Here is a 19,646-nt window from a genome sequence, read left to right as displayed (position 1 = left end):
GAGGACAACGGCTACTCATAATATTCTTTTTTTCAAACTGATCGTTCGAGCTTCGCAGGGCCTAGACTAGTCGGGTAATTGAGGGCTTCATCCACTCTTCCACATGCACATGCACACTTTGCTCCGCGCGGGCCGATAAGCTTGGCTATTCGTGACATCCTTCGACTTCGGCGGTACACGCCTAAAATAGTGCAAACCGACTACTCCTGGCCATGGATTCTCAAGTTACATCGCGGGCGTTTTGCACGTATACATCTTCTCGAGAAGACGCCGCAACGACGGTGTTTTTCATCTCCGGCAACCCGGGACTGATCGGCTATTACCATCCATTTCTATCTCTTCTCACGGAGAATTTAAAGCAGGATCAATCTCCAGAACAGTCCGTCACTGATGACGCAAACAGACACATCGATCCCTCATTTCAAATCTACGGACGCAGTCTCGGTGGATTCGAGATTGATGACGATGGCAATGACGAGGGCGATGAACTTGGCACTTCAAAGGCCCGTTTGTATGATCTTGAAGACCAGATCCGCTTTGTCCACGGGACACTAAATGCACTCATGTGTCGGAATGCTGCCTTTGCCGGACAGTCTCTCGGCAAAGGTCCTCGTTCGCTGGGCAAGCGCAATGTGATCCTCGTGGGTCATTCCGTCGGTGCCTACATCGCGATGGAAGTTCTTCGGCGGCACCGCGAAACAGTCCACAATCTCGCCGACCCCCAAGAAGGAGACGTGCATGGTGTAGATTTCGACATTATCGGCGGTGTCATGTTGTTTCCGACTGTGCAAGACATCGCGCATTCGCCATCAGGGCGGAAGTTAACGGTTCGTTTATCCCTGCTAACCCCCCGCCGTTGCATGCGTTGATAGAACGGCTTGCATTCTCTCTTGGCTCGTTTCAAGAGATCCATGTCATCTTGGGGAAGGACCATATGTTGATGATAAGCTAGACTCTTCTGTCCATCATCCCCCATTTCGCAATGGTCATCGGGTTCTTGGCTAGTGTCCTGTCAACCATTCTCCCCACAAGAGCCTTGCAGACCTTGGTCAAGCTGGTCATGGCCAACCCACCAAAACATGCCCTCGAGACCACGACCTCGTTCTTGAAAAGCCGCCAGGGTGTGCGGCAGGCTTTGTGAGCATACTCTCTTCCCTTTGACAATATTGAAATGCAAATGTCTTGGAAGAAAAGGCCCCGAAACTAACCAAGTCGGTGAATAGACACATGGCCGCTGATGAAATGCGGACAATCACGTCCGACAAATGGACAGATGATGTCTGGGGCGTGGCGCATACGCGTGAGCCGCTCACGGAACTGTTTTTCTACTTTGGTCGCAATGATCATTGGGTCGCGGAGAAGACGAGGGATGAGATCATTGCCATGAGGGGGTCTGTGGACCGTGAAGATGGGTTGGGCCCCAAGATGATCGTGTGTGAGGAAGGGTTACCGCACGCTTTTTGTTTGAGTAAGTCATGTCCCTCGCTACGGAGATCAAAAAATTGATCTGGGGTGGATGGAACTAATCGACCGTACTATAGAGCACTCTCATGTGATGGCTCGCAAGGTTGCAGCTATGATTCAGGATATTGCGAGGGGGGTGAGTGATCGCTAGAAGACCAGCTTTGTGTCTCTTTGTACACAGATTCGGAGGTCACCATCTAAAAATTGTCGACTGTTGTCGATTTGCCTTCTACAGAGAGAGAGAGAGAGAGAGAGAGAGAGCAAAATTAATTACAGCGGGTATCTCGTGTGACACGGGCCCCTTTCAAGGCAGATTCTACTCTCCGAGGACAGCTTCCTAAAGTGAAGTGGCTTATGCAAGATGGGCCACCAAAGGTCATTTTGTGTTGCTGAGACTGCCATGTCAAATTGTAATCTCAAACTAACGCACCAAAAAGACCCTTGACCGGGGCGCTTCACCTCACTTGACCGTCGTGGCTCTGATATGCGAACCCTGCCCGACGGAAAAGATCACCGAGGACATCGTCCTGTTGAGGCGGCGGAGGTGGCGCTTGATGAGCTTGCGTAGGAGGTTGATGCTGAGGTATCATAGGATATGCCTGTGAGTTCTGGTAGTACTGGGGCGGATATTGCTGCGGCGCAGGTTGTTGGTACTGCTGCTGGGGTGGTAGAGGGTGCAGCTGAGGCGGTTGAGGTCGCTGGGCTTGCCCCTGTGGTTCATGATGCGCCCGTACGCTCCACCCATCATCCTGGGCTCGTTGCTGTCCAAACAGATCCTTGAGCGATATTTGACGTCCCATGGGAACGCTCGCCTGCACTTCCTCTAGGGGCGCAACTTGATTCTCGGCAGCCGCCGCAGCCACATGTAGCCCGTTCTGTTGCATCGCCTCCAATCGCTCTCGCGCCATCTTCAATGTCTGGCCTGCGTGGGCCGCACATTCACGAATCTTCTGTGCGTTAATTGTGCGCGCTTGCGCGGTCGAGTTCGGCGCAGGCTCCGAATAGATCCATAGTCCGTAGATGCGTAGTCCGGGGGTGGAGGCGCCATTTGGTTGTCCATTTGAGGCGACGCCTTCTGTACTTTCACCGGCGGCATCGTCGTCCGCCTTGAGAATCACGTATTCTTCCGTCAACTCCACATTATCGGCGTCTGTTAATTGGAGGTTGAAGTTATTGAGCCCGCGCCGGTTGAGAACAGATGCAGTGTATCGCTCCTCACCGAGAGGGCCTTGTGTCAGTTGGCAAACGAAGAGTGTGCCCTCTACCCCGTTCTTCTCCCACTGGCGCGTCGTCGGGCTGAAGATGTACACCACAGCGTATTGGGCGAGGGAGAGGATAGCAACGATATCTGGATTGTGCCGACGCAGAACAGAGAGGTTGAGTTCTTCGTTTGTACGAACAGGAGGAGGTGGCGCCTCCGACTGCTGCTGTTGTTGCTGGTGTTGATGTTGTAAATCGGAGAAGTAGGCCGCGTCGGATTCGTAGTCGGTAAGGTGGTTGTTGGCAGGATAGGAAGGATTGCCCGATTGACTTGAATGATTTGTGCGCCGAGGCTTGCGAGAATGCATGGTGGCCATATTGAACGCCAAGAGATCGAGAGAGTTGAAGATGCGCGGCCACGGTCTGTCTGGGTAGGAGCTGTGAGCAAGATCGTGCCCAACCGAAAGCGCGGTTGCTTCCACAGAAAAGTGGCTCGTCGATTGCGGCGATTGCGTATCAGCGGCGGATAGCGGTCGCGCTTGGACAGTCGAGTACTATGGACTGGAGCTTGATCGGAAATAGTGACACATGAACTTACGCAGACACTCGAGATCTTGCTTGCTCTGAATTTTGATTTTGATTATGACCCTTGTATGAGCAAAAAGAAGTGGGATTTTTCTTTGGGTACAATTCAGGATCTCCTTGGCCTTGTTGGCGAGAGAAGGAGGATAGCCTGAGTAGTTCTAAGTGTACCGAGGCTTACCGCTGCTGTAGGGATGTACATATTTCCACCGCCCCTTGACTTCAATTGAAGTGACCTGACTCCTCATGCTTCAGGTTCAACTATTGGTGGCATGCTCTATATCTCAATGCTAGTACCACACTCATTCCAAGTTAGGTTTGATGCTATTGAAGCTGACAGTTTTGTCCACCAAACGGGGGCGAGCAGGCAAACATTCATGTTCCCGAGATGGCCGCTATTCTCCACAGTATCGACCCGAGGCCATATCGTCATCGGACGAAGTGGCCCGCCAAGGTTAAACTCCCCGCCGTTTCATCTTCACAGCTCCCTGTATGCGGGCAACACTGATGGTCATTGCAGATTAAGCCCACGCACAGCTTTTCAACGGGGCAAATCAGTTCCAGTTTCATACAACTCGCTGTCAGTCCGCCCCGCTCCTTGCGCCAACGCTCTTTGCCATGTATGGACATGCTCGCGCTTCGGCCTTTATCGCGCTAGGGTACCGCGACATTGGTGAATGATCTCCTGCGGGACTATAGCACAGGGACTAATTTGTATTCGATGAAGCAATCTGGAGCTCTATCCGAACTCAATCTCTCACAAAAGGGTCCCAAAAATAATACTGTGGACATTCTGCGCTGTGCCTGTGCTTCCAATCAGGTTCTGCTGCGCAACAGTTTCTGAAGTTACAAAAGATGAGCTTCAAGCAACGAGCAAACTCAACATTGAAACGCTGAACCTATTACTTCTCTTGCCATGTCGGTCGATGCGCAGCAAAAGGCGACACTTCCAGGAGCCTTCCCCCGAGATCCAACGTCCGAGGAAATGGAGGTAATCGACCATTCCGGACTCGATCTTCAGTCGTTGACCCGTGCGATGAAAGCCAGGGCAGTTGATTTTACGCGCCGAAGATCTGTCTCGGTCAAGATTGGCACATGGAATGTTGCTGCCATCTCGGGCACCGAAAAGGATGTTGGAAAATGGTTTGTGCAGGAGGAAGGGGCGAGCATGCCCTCCCCCAACTCCTCCAAGGGTTCTCGATCTGGCGGTGACATGGCTACCGGTAGCTCATCATCAGAGGGTGCTGGCAATGGATCAAGCAGCAGCACCCCGAACGCACAAACAACGTCTCAACATAACCCAGAAAAAGTCGATCTTTATGTTTTGGGGCTACAAGAGATTGTTGATATTTCCTCACCAGCCGAGGCTCTGCGGCCCTACACGGACCAAGGCCCGGCTAGGCGATGGAAAGAGGCAGTACAACAAGCCCTTCCACCGGGATACGAACTGGTGTCTGAGGTTCAACTCCTTGGCCTCTTTCTCGTAATATATGCGTCGCCCGCAATTCGCGACAGCATATCATCGGTCAGTAGCACATCCGTCGGCACGGGGTTGATGGGATACATGGGCAACAAAGGCGCTGTTGCAACTCGTATTGTCATCGGTGAGGTCGCTCGTCTCGTGTTTGTGAACTGCCACCTCGCAGCGGGATCAGACAAGGGCAGTCTCGATCGACGCAACTGGGATGCATCACAAATTACTCAGCGCGCCAAATTTGAGCCGGTTGAGTCAGATGATGGATCCAAAGAGAAGCAAAGCGATAGCATCGGCGACGAGGACTTTACTTTCTGGTTTGGTGATCTGAACTATCGACTTGATGACATACCGGGGGATGATGTGCGGCAAGTACTAGCTCGTCACACAGTCAACGCATACGATTCTGCTCTAAAAGGCGATTCTTCATCGTCGTTATCTTCCGAGGGAGAGGAGCTGTCGATATCCAGTGCGGATGAGGTCATGGATCCCCGCGATGATCCTGCGTCACTTCAAACCACCATCTCATCTCTGATCACTCACGATCAACTGCGAATTCAGCAAGAAAGGGGCATTGCTTTCCATAGAGGTTGGCGAGAGGGTGAGATCACCTTTTTGCCGACCTATAAATATGACGTGGGAAGCGTCGCCATGTTCGATTCGAGTGAGAAACATCGCGGCCCGAGTTGGTGTGATCGCATCCTCTTCCGCACGCAAAATGATATCATCAAACATGAGCAGATGAATCGCCTGGCGGAAGAGGCACGGAAACGAGATAAGGAAATGCAGGCCCGTGGCTTAGATACAGCAGTTGCGGACTACAATGTCTTGTTTGACTATGATCCCGAAGTCGATGGCTCAATGGATGGCGATGGATACGACTCTGACGCGGATGCTGCAGGAGAGAACGTCACTTCTTCTGCGGAAGAGGATACGGAACCAGACTCTGTTCATCAGCACCACTATGGCTCTTACCAGGGCATCTGTTCGTCAGACCACAAGCCTCTGGACGCTGTTTTCACTCTGACATTCGATGCGGTCGACCCCGGTCTCAAAGCGCAAGTACACCAAGAGGTTGTCCGGGAATTGGATAAGGCCGAGAACGAGGCTCGACCAGGGTTGACTGTCGTCGTGGACGCCCATGTTGACGAGAAAGGATCGGAACGCGATCACAACACCATCAATTTTGGTGAAGTCCAATATGACGTTCCAGTCCATCGAAGTTTGACTGTCGCAAACACGAGCGGCGCCCCTGCCAAGTTTTCATTTGTTGAGCGAGTCACTCTGGACAATGGATCAACCAATCCGGCAAATTGGTTGGACATTCAAGTCCATCATTCCACATCTCCCGATTCCGAGCTAACTCCGGGTGTGTCGTCTAACCCTCATAATTCTCACACCCTGAATCCTGGGGAAGTAGCCCATATCGATGTCATCGCGCATGTCCGCAGCATTGAACATGTTCGCTTATTGAACTTGCACAAAACAAAACTTGAAGAGATTCTCGTCCTCCAAGTAGATGGTGGTCGTGATCATTTCATCTCAGTCTACGGCAAATGGGCTCCAACATGCTTTGGATTCAGTATTGAAGAATTGACTCAATTGCCTGAACAGGGTGCTCGAAGTCTCAGTGGCGACTTTGGGACTCAAGGCGACAAAGAGACTGACGGAGGGCGACTTTCCGCTCCACGTGAACTTTTCCGGCTCACGGAGTCCATTTCGGAGCTGGCAGAGCGCGCTGTGGCAGAATGGAGCATGATGAAAGGCGAATCAGAGGAGGAACAGCCACCATGGAGCAAGGAGCCAGCCGGTCTTGCATGGCCGTTCCAGCCAGAAACGTGGACTCTCACTGATCCGCAAACGCGGGGCTCACTTCTCGCGTCCATCCGAGAATCGCTCGATACCAACGGGTCTTTGTCAAGTGTTTTCAGTCCAGAAACCCCGTCGTTACACCGACTCGAGCTGTTGGCAGAAACGCTCCTCTTCTTTCTTGACTCAATAAAGGATGGCATTGTCACGGCGAGCGTGTGGCAGCGGATGGAGCATCAGATCGTCGCTCGTGAGAAATCGAAAGCGCCACCTTTGTCATGGGAAGAGATGCAGGCATGGGTTCTTGAGAGTCTAGCATACTCTCCCGCACACAGTGTCTCTTTTACCTTTGTTACATTTATGCTCGCTCGTCTTGCCAACGAAGTCGCGCCTGTTCCTCCGGCCGCGGGGTCACGTACAAGCATTTCGAGAGACAAAACACAAAACGACTTGTCTACGAATACCAGCGAATCGTCCAGACGTTCTCATGAGAGGTCATCGTCAAATATCAGCTCGCCAAACTCGACCCCACCTACTTCAGCTACAGCCAGAGTGATCATCTCCGGTGGGAGCTTGCGTCGTGATTCCCGCTTTGCGGACCCCGAACCGGCATTGAGTATCACAGCCAAGGCAGCAGCACGCCGCGGGAAGGTCGAACGAGCACTGGCCGGGGCTTTCTCTCGCGTTTTGATCTCGTCAGAAGTTCCTCTTCCCTCCAAAGATAAGGAACGACGCGCATCCGACGAGCGTAAGAGGAGTATCATCGAGCCGTTCTTGAAGATGGTTGGCGTTGATGAACGAGGTCCATCTGGCGGGCGATGATTATTCGTCACGAAAATGGATGCTTTGTTTCATCGACTGTCGGTACATTCTATTCTATATATATCATATACAGCAGAGAACAAGTACTTCCGTCGCAGGAAAGTGCCCCTGCTCATCTCCTCGGCGTCTTTAAATCCCTACTTCAGCACAATGGAAGTCAACAATCCCCAGGTCACACTCCTCCTTTGCCTCATCCATGAACGTGCTCCGACCTTTGGAAACACCATTCCCAAATAATGCTGGATGGCTGCTACATTATTTGATGCCTGGCATGACTTAAAGTTTGTACTTGTAGTGGTCTAAAGCAAGTGCATGATAGAAAGGGGCGGAATGCAGAATCTTCCATTGTGTACCGAAGCCTTGCGTATGCATGAGCCGCGACTCTCTACTTGGGGTCGCGGCCCGGGTTTTTGAGCAATTGGGCGACCTCAGTCATCCCCCAATCTTCTCTGAGCCCCCGAGAGGGGTTCCTTTTTGGTGTCCAACAGAGCTTTGATATATAGGTACGTTGATGGGAGAAGTAGAGTCATTGAACCTCACCTCTCGTACGGACTGGAGGCACATGATGGATTTTACTGGCAGGGTTATTTTATGTCAATACGCCAGAGGCTTTTCGGGACTGCGCACGCCAGGTGTTGGTGCATAAGTGAGAATGAACACAAACTACTAGAGGGAGAAACTTATGAGATGTGGCAGGGAATGCTAAGAAGGAAAAGTGAAAAGGTAGGCTCGTCTTGGTTCGGAATTTGGGAAATACAATTGGGGAAGAAAAGAGGAGTGTATAGACCCTGGCGGGACATGTCTGAATTGGCTAGATTCCTAGCGAAAATTCCCCTCTCTCAGGTCCAAAGCCAAGAAGATCGCGAGGCTCCGGCTTGCTCGCTCGCAGTCCAGCTGCTCGTTTCGAGGTCCCGTACCGCGCATTCCACTCGTGTATTATCCATGAACATAAATCATTGCCCCTCATTCTTCCTCCGCATGCTCACCGTCCTCATCGTCGCTCACTTCCTCGCCATTTTCAATAGCCCTTTCTCGTTCCTTTCGCGCCTTCTCCCGCTTCTTTTCCAGCAAGGTGTTCAATTTCTTTGCAGTGTTGAAAACGCCCCCGGTGCCGGCCCCGCATGCTGCGCAGGACGGATTTTTCCGGTACCGCTGGAGCGCGCACGACTCGCAGAAGTAATGGCCGCACTTGGTGATGATCGGGTTCTGATATGGTTTCCGGCAGATGATGCAGGCAAAGGGGATGCTGTCCAGCAGCTCATCGTCGTCCTCGTCTTCGTCATCCTCCGCGGTCTTGGCCGCGCCCTTTCGCTGCGAGACCACCCGTCCACTCAGCTTCTTGCCATTGGTGCCAATCTCCCAGTCTCGATCCAATTCCCATCCTTGTTTGTAGTCTTCGCCGGCGTGTAGGAATTTACAAGAGTCACCTGGTGGCGTCGCTCAGTTAGTTTGATTGGGTCATACTCGAGAGGGTTTGACGTTGAGGTCCAAACGACTGCAATCATGACATACCGAATCCACACCAGCCGGTCTGCTTCCAGTCCTTGCAGACGTCTGGCGCAAAGTCCATCACCGTCACCGTGCGCACATTGGTCGGCGCTTTCATGGGACCAAACTGTTTCGTAGGCGCATCCGGGTTCTTTTGTATGAAGGAGGAATAATTGGCGGCTCCCTTATATGTTCCGTCAGGACCGGCGGTCGCCAGAGCTTGAGCGCGAGTTGACCCCAGGAGGTTCTTCGTGCTCAGATCGTCATCATACCAATTGGAGGATTTGGTGGCATCGTTGTTCGTCGACAGCGGCGCGGGGCCGGCCCCGGTAGGTTGCTCGCTTGTCGGATCTCTTCGGGTCGTGTTTCCTGCAGAGGTCGCCGTCACGGCGACGTTCTTTCGTCGCCTTTTGATGCGCTGGCCATCTTCTCCATCCGAGGAGGTGAACTCGGAATCAGAGTCGGACGCGGGTGGCGGCGTGGCGGGCTTCTTGCGGAAGTTGGCTTTACCCTTGGCACGTTTCTTGAAGCCGAACTGGGGCACCGCGTCTGGAGCTGCGTTGTCGTCTGCCATTTTTTAAGGAGATTGAGGGGGGATCAGAAAGGAAAAGAATGTGGACAGCAGGGGAGAAATCAAATATCTGTGATTTAATCCAAGGTCTGTGTCGACCCTCCAGTTCTTCGGTCACCAAATCATGAGAAGCTACTCGAATGTCCGCGGAGACTGACTCAGCATTCGCTGGTGCCGGTGGGTTGAGGACCAATCATGGATTGCTCGCCTCTAGTCTTCCACCTCTCTTATGTATCTGCCGTCTGCTATCAACTCCAACTACCATTTCTAAGGAGGGAGAGTCTGTAATTTTAAGAAATCTGACCATTCTATGATTATTAAGGTTAAAAAAATGACATATTCTCATCAAAACAAAACAAAACAGATTTGGCCAGTGTTCACCACTTGTCTTCCACCAGATACAAATAAGGTAGGTCTTTAGCCGGAAAGATTTTATGGTAGGACATCCATTTCAAGCAGGTACCCTATATATTCTTCATGCTGATGCTTTGTTAAAAGCATAGGTAGTCTCCGGGATGATGCTATCAAAATACTGTCGAAGAGACAGCCACATCTTCCTTTTCACCATCATCTTTTTTTTCCAAAGTTAGTCAGCCATCATAGCCCAGGAGGCCTGGTTCGAATTCATGGAAAGCCCTTAGACAAAGATCCGTGGATTGGGCCATGCCCAACGGGCCGTCAAATCAGATTAGATAGGCAGTACCACGACAGGGTCTCGTCTGATAGCCGATGATCCGCCTTCTTTTCCCTACAGTTTCTGCTGGAAAGAGTAGTCTCAGCTCATAAGTGAGTGGATGGCATCTTTTCAATGGCGCTGGGCTACAAGAAGTCGGAGGATCAAGTGTCTCCTGGTGGCAGTGATGCAACAGGCAGAAAGTACGCTGTGTTAGCGAGTATTCACAGTTGATCGATGGAAACAGATGCGGCGAGTGCACGCTGTGCAAACAGTACAAACTTACACCCTGAGGCGCGCGTAAAAACCACAGCATGGAACATGAACTATTGAAGAGTCGCATGCAGGCCGCTGTGGGTGGAGGCGTGGTATGGATGCACCTACTTCCAGCCGAGGGGATAATGCCAGCGTGCATATGCATCAGCCATGGCTCAAACTGTGATGACAGTTCAAAAAGTGATAGATAAAATCAAGAGAGTTTTGCACCTGATAGAGGTATGCAAAGATGGATCAATTATCAGGTGGCCCTAGTACCTCCACTCCTTTTTCTTAGGGGAGAGGGTGCTCGGTACCAGACAGTCCAAGTAAGTGACCATGATGTACTGGACTCTCTCACACCTTTGTGAGTCAGGGCTGTAGGAGGTCGTAGTAACAGTAGTACTCCAGTATATACCTCCATGTAGTACTTATCGACATAGAAGCCTATAGACAGCTCCTATTTACACGCTCAACACACTGTTTCACCTCACTGTTTCAGTGTATGATAGTCAGCTCAGACGCTATGAATGATCGACTACCATGTCCTCCCCCTAAGCTAGAACGTCCTCCCCGCTCCCCGCCGTCTTAGAGATTCCGGCGCCAAAATGCCCCCGTTGGCCGCGCCGTAGAATCGCAACCGTCTCCCGCGCTGATTTTCTACTCTCTTTCCTTTTCTCCCCGCCCGAGTCGCCCATTGCCCTCCCCTCTTCCCATCACCCAATTGTCCCACGTTCTCTACCTTTCAGTCAATTCTTCTTTCGTTCCCCCCCTTTATTCTTCCCTCCCCCTCTTTTATTCCTAATATCTTTCTTTTTCCCTGATTCTTTGTTGACGGAGCCGTTCCTCCATCGCGACATCGTCATCTGATTGGGAGTTTCAGTGGCGACCGATCGCCGAGTGTTGTGGTTGGCTACATGAAAGCCTCAATCAAGCGTGTGTACCTGGTTCAGGATCTCGCCGGCTCGGGATCTCACTGATTCGCCCATCAGACGGGCACCCGTGTTTGTTGTGATCTGGTCTTCTTCATATTGTACAACTGCCCTCCCCCCCTCCCGATCCTCGCGACAGTCATTCCTTCATCGTCCCAGCTTAGGATCGGGCTCCCATCTCGGCCCACGTGGTCATAATACCTTTCGAACGGGGTCGCTGGTCGGCTCAATCCCTCCATTCCAAGTGTCTTCCCACACTAGCGCGAGTCAAAACATACTTTCTCGCCTCGAAAGTATCGAAGGATGTCTGCCTGAACTTGGCTCCCAAGTCACAGAAACGTTGCATATACAGATTTGTCGCACGCCCCCCCCCCCCGCGCCTTGTTGACGTGGTCATCGACCAGCTCTTTTTGGGAAATATCACCAGGGAGCTCGGCCACTGATCGATCATCACAATTGAGGACGATCACCCGCCCGAGCGACGGTACGGAAGCAACCTTCAACTCCCATCATGGAGGACCCCTTCGTGGCGACTTCGGGACAACCCGCTGCCTCGCGCGAATCGCATCGCTACTCCTCCTTTGACACGCAACTCTTCAACCTCAATGCTTCCTCGCCCGCACAGGCGAAGCGCGCTCTCGAGGCTCACCTCGCAGAAACTGAGCGCCGTTTGGAGGAGGCATCTAAACTGGGAACGGCCCTTATTGAACAGCAACAGGCTCTCACAGATCGACTGAAAGAGGTGGAACAGCAGCAAGATGAAGGCGAGATGGGACCGGAGCTGCGACAGCGGCTAGCTGACTTGGAGCAAGAATATAATGAGATTGGTCGTGAGACCGCCCGTGCCTTTCTCGGTCCGAAGAGAATGGCAGGTGGCCCGGAGGATCCGCAGTCGGGAACTCCGGGTTTCGATCAAAAGGTAAGAATTCCCAAATCACCCACCCGTTCGCCATGAATACATACGTTCTCGGTCCTGACTGAGGGCTCGTTGTAGTCTCCTCTCAATTCGGCTCTCTTCGCGGGCCAATCGACCAACTCCCCCAGCAAAGTGAGCGTTCCCTCTCGCAAACAGCGCAATCAACCGTCCAGCCGTGTTCACGACATCGAGTTTGCCACGGAGATTTCCACCTCTCTTCTCGCTCAAGTGCGCCAATTACAGGCCATGTTGGCAGAAAGAGAGGAGACGCTCAAGTCGGTCAACTTGGAAAAGTCGCGACTGGAAATCGAAGCAGAGGGATACTCTCAGCGAATTCGTGCTCTCGACGATAGCGAGCAACGATACAAGGACGAGAACTGGGCCCTCGAAACCCAAACGCACGAGCTCATGGCTGCAGTCAGAGAAGCGACGGAACGCGAGAAGCGTCTTACCTCCAGCCTCAGCACTGCCAACGCAGAAAAAAATGCCGTGGAGAGAGAGGTCGAGGAGCTGAGGCAAGCCAACGCAAAGCTGGCAGAGGAACAGGCCATTGCTCAGAAAATGAATGATTCTGAAATCCACCTTCTGCGTCGGAACCTCACTGCTGGTGATGCGGAAAAACTGGCCCTACAAAAGAAACTGGAGGAACTGACAGGTCAAAATCAAGAGTTGGCGAAGGCGGTTGCCATGCGCATCCGTCAATTTGAGTCGCAAGATGCTCGAGACATGCCCGACGACCTCAATGATGATGACGATGACCACATCACACCGGAGAACTCGCCCCCTCAATCGCCCAACAAGTTCACCCCTCGCCACGGCCATTTGGAAACGGAAACACTCAAGAGCTCTCTAGGTCACGCGCATCGCATGATCCAGAACCTGAAAAGCACCATTCATCGGGAGAAGACAGAGAAGATCGAGCTCAAGCGCATGCTACAAGAGGCTCGTGACGAGGTTGAGCAGCGTCGCCGTGAGACTAATGCGTCTAACGCTTCGGTCAAACGACTGAAGACCAAGGAGGCATCTCTCCGCAAGCCTGCTCGCCCGGACCTCCTCGGCGCCGGCCGGAAAGAAAAGGCGTCTGTCGAGCTGGAGTTCCATGATACAGACTGGGAGGACAACGCCGTTCAGGGCAGTCCCACAAGACCTACCGGGACCACCTGGGATGCGGGTGCTCGCCCGGCTGTGCGCCCTGGTATTCGCTCTGGGATCGACTCCTCGACGGATGAGCCCAGCGATGTGTATCAGACGGCCACGGAGGCTGAGGAAGGATTCGAGACGGCAAACGAACGTGCGACGGCGACCGAAAGTGAAGCATTCCAGACTGGCCTCGAAAGCATGGCTGGCGATACCAGCGATGATTCTGCTGACTTGACCGAGACAGAAATCAGTATCCAGAGAACTCCTCGCACCCGTAAGCCATCCCTGGCAATGGCGAAAACGCGTGATCGTGATCCCTACCACAGCACGGCATCTGCCACGTCCGACGAGGAAGACACCGACGGAGGATTCCCCTCCCCCAGCCAACAGACCCATATCTCTGGGCGCCGCGTTCGGAGCAAGCGGAGTGTTCTTCGGCGGATTCGTCCCTCGGGAGAGGCTCCAATGGCAATCAACAGTCGCCCATCCAGCGCACGCGCCTCTCCCGCCCCTAGCTTCGAGGAGCAGCCCGTATCTCACGAGGGCCAGAGCCTCTTCGCGGAACTCGCAGAGCTGGAGGGTGGGGATGAAGACGACGATGGAGATACTGTTGCAGCGTCCCCAACCTCCACCCCGCGTATGGATCCCTTATCGGACTCTCGCAGACCATCTGAGGTCATGTTGGACACTTTGCCTCGGCCTGTCATGGTCGATTCGGGCATGATGACTGATCCCTGGGAGCCTAGTAGCACATCGATTGCTGCCATGGCCGGTGCTGCAGCCGCCGGTGCTGCGGCTGCAGGCGTGACCGGCGCAGCAGTCTCCGCTTTGCATGACCATGACCCCCCAACTACCCCCGAGAGAAACGCCGATCGTGAAGTTGCAGTCAATGATGGGGAACTGCCCGTGGTGACCAGCTCAGGCACCCAGTGGACACCTCTCAAGCACACTAATGGAGATCACGATCAACTAGGCAACGTCCCCACGCCACCAAAGATGGCATGGGATGATCGATCAGTGAGAGCCGAGTTGGTCGAAGCTAGTACTCAGGCTGAGCCGGTGGAAATGGGCGTGGCGTCAATTTTCACCCAGGAAACGCTTCCCACTCCGCCACGTCTTCCTGAGCTTGCGATTTCCTATCTCCCTGGTTGTTTCACCCAGCCTGTGGAGCATGCGGTGCCCGTTCCTGAAGTGCCGGAGATGGTATACTCATCGATTGAGTCGCAGGAGACAGCTCCTGTCAAAGCCATTATTCCAACTCCGGAGCCTGTCATGCCTGTTGTGGCTGCCCGAGAGCACCCCGAGCTGTCGTTGTCCTCCCACTTTGTTCACTTCACTGAGCCAATTGTGCCTCAGCTACCTGAACCTGAAATCCAGCCGGTCCCTGTTGTCGAAGAGGTGCAAGTGCTGGAGATGGCAGTGTCTACTATTGCTTCGCAGCAAACCGAGCCGATCAAGGCCATTCCGGCTCCTGCGCCTGAACCGGTCGTCATTCCTGCGCCGGTGCCGGAGCCTGTCTTGCCAAACTTGACCATCTGCGCGCTAGACCCAGCCGTGACAGTACCAGTCAAGGCCGTACCTGTTCCCATGCCGGAGCCGCTTCTTCCTAGCCTCTCGATGTCCCTTCTTGAGCCTGCGTTGACGGAGCCCGTGCAAGCCAGGGCGGCCCCTCCTCCCGAACCGATCGTCATCCAGGCACCGCCACCAGAGCCCGTGATCCCAGAGTTGGCGATCGCTATGGCGGACCCAGCCTTTACTGAGCCTCTCGCGCCAAAAATGGCCGAACTGCCACCCCAGCCAGTGCACTCTATCTCTGCACTCAGCTCTATTGAAACCAAGCCATTGCAATCTGTTTCTAAGCCCATTGTTCAATTGAGCGATATTGCCATGCAGACTGATCCCGTTGACGTGCCAGAGGCTGCTGTGGTTGCGAATATCGTACCGGATAGTGGACACGGGGCCACCGAGATTGACCGGCAAAGTTCTGGAACTCGTACTGTTGAGCGACGAATTAGCGCAGGCCTTGCTTTGAATGATGTTTCTGGCAACTCCTTGTTGCCCGAATCTGACAGGCAACAGCCGAGCTTCGTCAGCTCCGACCACGGGTGCCAGACAATTCTCTCGTCGAAGCAGATTGATCAGATCTTGATGGATCGAGAATCTTCCCGCCCTATCTCCTCCGCAAGCTCTGGAAAACACGCCGCGGAAATGGCAGCAATTGGTGCCACTGCAGCATCATCCTTTGCCACCCCCAAGCTCCGACCTCGCCCTCAACCAGCTCTGTCCACAAGGTCTGCCGCGTCGAGCCAAAGACGACCCGATACCGCAACCAGCCAAAATTCCTCCCTTAGCGTTCATCCCCCGTTGCCGGCTGACCATCGTGAAGCTATCGCGGCTGCCGAGAAAAGGTCTATCGACATCCCCAGTGCTTCTCTCCCCGCCAACATGGGCCCTCCCGCTGCGCCAGCTTCGGCTTTCCGAGCGAATTTGCACGCCGCTCCTCGCACGCCCAACGAGCCAAGCACAGGTCCTGGCTCCGCTCGAACCGTTTCCACCCAGACACGTGTGCGAAGGGGCAGTCAGAGTCAAATGTCACGGCGGTCGTCAGTGTCTTCCTTTGCCTCTGAGATCGAGGAACGTTTCAATATCCCTTATGCTGGACCGGTGCCCCATGGCTACAATGCCAACACTGACCCGCGCATGATCCAAGCGATCACTCAGACCATGATTGGCGAATTCTTGTGGAAGTATACTCGCAAGACTGGATCTTCTGACATGTCATCTACCCGCCATCGCCGCTATTTCTGGGTTCACCCGTACACCCGTACATTATACTGGAGCGAGCAAGATCCTCAAACGGCAGGTAAGGCACAAATGCGAACCAAGAGTGTCCCCATCGAGGCGGTTCGAGTGGTTGCGGATGACAACCCCTATCCGCCGGGCCTTCACTGCCGAAGTTTGGAGGTCGTTAGCCCAGGTCGCAAGGTCCGCTTCACCGCCACCACAAGCCAACGACATGAAACGTGGTACAACGCTTTGTCTTATCTGCTTCTCCGAGAGGGAAGTGAAAAGTCCGAGGACAATGGCAGTGTCACTCTCGATGACATTGACGAATTCAACCCTGGGTTCCGCTCCTCGTCGCGCCTGACGACTCGTATGTCAGTTTCCTCCTACAACAGCCGCACACTCCGCCAGCAGCAGAGGCCACAGCGTGCAGCTTCGGCCATGTCGATGCGATCGGGCGGTGGAACTCCAGGACGAGCATCCCCCGCGTTGAGCACTTCTGGGCCTAATGCGTCACTGCAAGTCCCAGATGACCCTCATCAGCGGTCGTCTTCTCGACTCAGCTCCATCCTGAATAGCTCAATCCGAGGTTCATTTTCCAGTCTCAAAACCCGTAATGGACAACCGGAAAGTCTTGCGGATGAGAGCATTCGTGATAAGCCCAGTATAGAAACACTCGCACACGAAGCCGATGACGAGGATCGATTGGAGAACGTTCGCGCTTGTTGCGACGGCAAGCATGACGTGGGCTCGCTCTCCCGCAATAGCAAGTTCAGCCCGCGGGTCAACCGCATGCATTCTCATCATTAAACCGCCACATTTTGCATTGAGATCATTCTGATCGAGTTTGTGGGCAGGACCTCGAACAGTGATGGCTTGCCCTCCCTCGCATTTCTGGGACACGAGTTTCCTTTTCCCTTTCTCTCGCCTGACAAGTTTCTTTCATGCCCGCTCAACGACGTTTTGCATCGAGACTCTCCCATCGAGTGGCCTTGGCTCTGGGCTTTTTCTCGTCTTGTGACTTCACACTTTGAATGACAGGGCCAGTCTACCAAGGACTTTTGCCATTCCGACATTCCGTCACTATTGCATTCTCTCTCTCCCCCTTTCTCTCTTTGTCTCTCTTTCTCTTTTCACTCAACTCATTCTTCTTTTGCCATCATTCCACTCATTGCATCGGTTCACAGTCTGACGCACACATGCCTGCTTCTACGGCCTTCATCTTCCTTTTTCTTGGCTCGTGTCTATAATCCCTAAATTCATCCATTCTTATATCAAGTACTCCGTGTCATCTTTTTGGTTTGTCTGTTCAACCCGCTGCTCCTCTCAGCCCCGCAATCTCTCCTGTTTAAACCAATCTTGGAATTTACAAATTCAACTTTCTCTCCTTTCACTGCCAGGCACGACCGTTGGGAGGTAATGTGGTTCTGTGTAGTTGAAACATTGACGAGGCCAAGTCATCTGAGGTCATTCTGAAAATTTGCAACCTCTATACACACAACCAGGTAGATACCAATGAGGCGGTTCTTAGTCAGTCTGATTGGGGTCGCATTTGAGACAAGTCTCCTGTTGTATGGGCTGTCTTGGCTTTGTGGCCTATTCCATATCCTTTACCGTCCTTCTTGCATTGAGATGGAGCAAAACATCAACGTCTCTCCATAAATGATCATGGAAATCATTCTCGAGTGCTTTGACTGGTCGCGTGCTCGGTGGCAGAGCATCTGTGCCGTGCAGTTGATGGATCACGTGACATATTGATCATCTTATCTTTGCCGTCTGGTGGGCCCATTAATTCCACTTACATTAGTGCATCTCTCCCAGACATAGTGGACATTGGCCCTGCGTTGTCGATCTTGCATCTTCCATTTTCACCTGTCTCACGAACAGCACAGTCATTTTATATTGCATAACAAGGATAACCCAGTCGAGTAAAATTTGCACAGAATGTCCACCGACGCTCCTCCCCCATTCCGGGAGCGAATGCTGGGGTTGCTCGAGCCAAGCCAACTGATGGCTATGGCCATATCTCGTAAGTGACTCCGGCACAAATTGAATTGACTGAATGGATTTTATTCTTTCCAATGTTTATTTGTTTTATTTTTGGCATGATTGAATGCTAGCAGTATATGTCATACAACTCTATGGTTCTCCTATTACAATTTGATATCCATCTGGCTGCATACTGTACTTGCATTCTATTACCATCAAACGGCTTCGGTTTTTGAGGTTTCTGTTTGGGCGCTCTCTGTCTCTCTGAGCCTCCTTCCGACTGACATTCAATAGATTATTTGCGCGTCTGCGTTGAATCTGTGAAGCGAGGCGAGCTTCTGGCACCCATTACTCAGACTGCCAGAATCCGCGACGAAGCTTTTGCTCGTTTCTGGATTGCATTTTCAAGTAAGTTCGTCTCTTCCCAAACTTGCTCAGAACTCGACTACACCTCGTCGTATGGATGAAGACGTTAGTCTCTTGGAAAAGAAAAAAGATTATCAAGCCCACAATTTGTAAACGAGTGGCCGTCCAAACCCCCGCCAGAAAAAAGAAGAATGCAAAAGAAAGGAAAAGAAAAGAAGGAAGAAAACCAGTGGACTCACAAATCCATAAATTGCTGATTCTTCTCAAACAGCCGCGCGAGCCGCACAACCTGCTGCAAATGAAACATCCGCCGACACCAAGCCAGAAGAAGCCAAGCTCGTCGGCTCTGCGGCCCTCATCCCCCCGCTCCTCAAGACAGCCTCGGGCATTGTACTCGACATTGGCCCCGGAACAGGCAGTCAAATGCACCTTCTTCACTCTCCAGCAATCACCGCCATCTACGGTGCAGAGCCATGCGTCGGCTTACACGCGGAGCTCCGCGCAAAAGCACAGGCCGAGGGTCTCGGTGACAAGTATCACATTCTCAGCTGTGGCGCCGCCTCATCGGAACTCATTCCTGCTCTTGAAGGCACTGGAAGCGGTGTTGTGGATGCCCACCGGACAAACGGAAGTGGCATCTTTGACACTATTCTCTGTGTGCGAGTCCTTTGTTCGGTGCCGCAGATGGAGCAAACGACTCGGGAATTGTATGCATTGCTGAAGCCTGGTGGGAGGTTGTTGGTGACTGAGCATGTGGTGAATCCATGGCGCACTGCCAAGGGATCGCTTCTGGCGCGGATGGCCCAGGCAATCTATATGATGCTTGGGTGGAGGTACTTTATTGGAGACTGTTGTATGAATCGAGATACCGAGAGAGCATTGAGACAGGCCGCGGATGAAGATGGCGGCTGGGAGAGTGTGCAGCTCGAGAGGTCATTCGGGTGGTCGGCCTTGCCGTATATCTCGGGAGAGTTGATCAAGAAGACTCAGTAAGACGATGATACTCTCGATTGTTTGAAGTAATTTTACGTGTTCTGGAATTTCATTCCAAAAGCTACAACAATAAAAAAAAACCTCAACATGTGTGAAGAGTTACATGGTGACCACAATCTCTAGAGTCCGGTAGACAGACAACAGAGATCGGTTGGATTTGGGTGGTGTCGAAGTCTTCGGGGGGGGGG

The 19,646-nt window shown here is 52.8% G+C and overlaps 6 protein-coding genes across 6 annotated transcripts; 4 read left to right on the top strand and 2 right to left on the bottom strand.

Annotated features, from left to right (window-relative positions):
- Window positions 1–212: 212 nt before the first annotated feature.
- POX_a00337 (uncharacterized protein) lies at window positions 213–1,615 on the top strand (the record flags this gene model as incomplete). The annotated part of the gene is made up of 4 exons (XM_050109282.1): window positions 213–827; window positions 953–1,137; window positions 1,224–1,468; window positions 1,542–1,615. 4 exons carry the CDS (start codon window positions 213–215, stop codon window positions 1,613–1,615), a joined length of 1,119 nt encoding a protein of 372 aa, XP_049973050.1.
- Window positions 1,616–1,919: 304 nt separating this feature from the next.
- On the bottom strand, window positions 1,920–3,041 carry POX_a00336 (uncharacterized protein; the record flags this gene model as incomplete). The annotated part of the gene is made up of 1 exon (XM_050109281.1): window positions 1,920–3,041. The coding sequence occupies one exon, from the start codon at window positions 3,039–3,041 to the stop codon at window positions 1,920–1,922; it is 1,122 nt and encodes a 373-aa protein (XP_049973049.1).
- Window positions 3,042–4,162: 1,121 nt separating this feature from the next.
- POX_a00335 (uncharacterized protein) lies at window positions 4,163–7,351 on the top strand (the record flags this gene model as incomplete). Its single annotated transcript, XM_050109280.1, has 1 exon — window positions 4,163–7,351. The coding sequence occupies one exon, from the start codon at window positions 4,163–4,165 to the stop codon at window positions 7,349–7,351; it is 3,189 nt and encodes a 1,062-aa protein (XP_049973048.1).
- A 963-nt stretch (window positions 7,352–8,314) lies between these two features.
- POX_a00334 (Pre-mRNA-splicing factor cwc24) lies at window positions 8,315–9,413 on the bottom strand (the record flags this gene model as incomplete). The annotated part of the gene is made up of 2 exons (XM_050109279.1): window positions 8,315–8,778; window positions 8,864–9,413. 2 exons carry the CDS (start codon window positions 9,411–9,413, stop codon window positions 8,315–8,317), a joined length of 1,014 nt encoding a protein of 337 aa, XP_049973047.1.
- Window positions 9,414–11,781: 2,368 nt separating this feature from the next.
- Window positions 11,782–16,920, top strand: POX_a00333 (Anucleate primary sterigmata protein A; the record flags this gene model as incomplete). Its single annotated transcript, XM_050109278.1, has 2 exons — window positions 11,782–12,189; window positions 12,265–16,920. 2 exons carry the CDS (start codon window positions 11,782–11,784, stop codon window positions 16,918–16,920), a joined length of 5,064 nt encoding a protein of 1,687 aa, XP_049973046.1.
- A 1,134-nt stretch (window positions 16,921–18,054) lies between these two features.
- On the top strand, window positions 18,055–19,458 carry POX_a00332 (uncharacterized protein; the record flags this gene model as incomplete). Its single annotated transcript, XM_050109277.1, has 3 exons — window positions 18,055–18,139; window positions 18,394–18,507; window positions 18,737–19,458. The coding sequence occupies 3 exons, from the start codon at window positions 18,055–18,057 to the stop codon at window positions 19,456–19,458; spliced, it is 921 nt and encodes a 306-aa protein (XP_049973045.1).
- Between the last annotated feature and the right edge of the window lie 188 nt (window positions 19,459–19,646).

The sequence above is a fragment of the Penicillium oxalicum genome, chromosome I (assembly GCF_001723175.1).
Source record: "Penicillium oxalicum strain HP7-1 chromosome I, whole genome shotgun sequence".
In the NCBI taxonomy this organism is placed as follows: Eukaryota; Fungi; Ascomycota; class Eurotiomycetes; order Eurotiales; family Aspergillaceae; genus Penicillium; species Penicillium oxalicum.
This window is presented reverse-complemented; position numbering and strand designations above follow the sequence as displayed.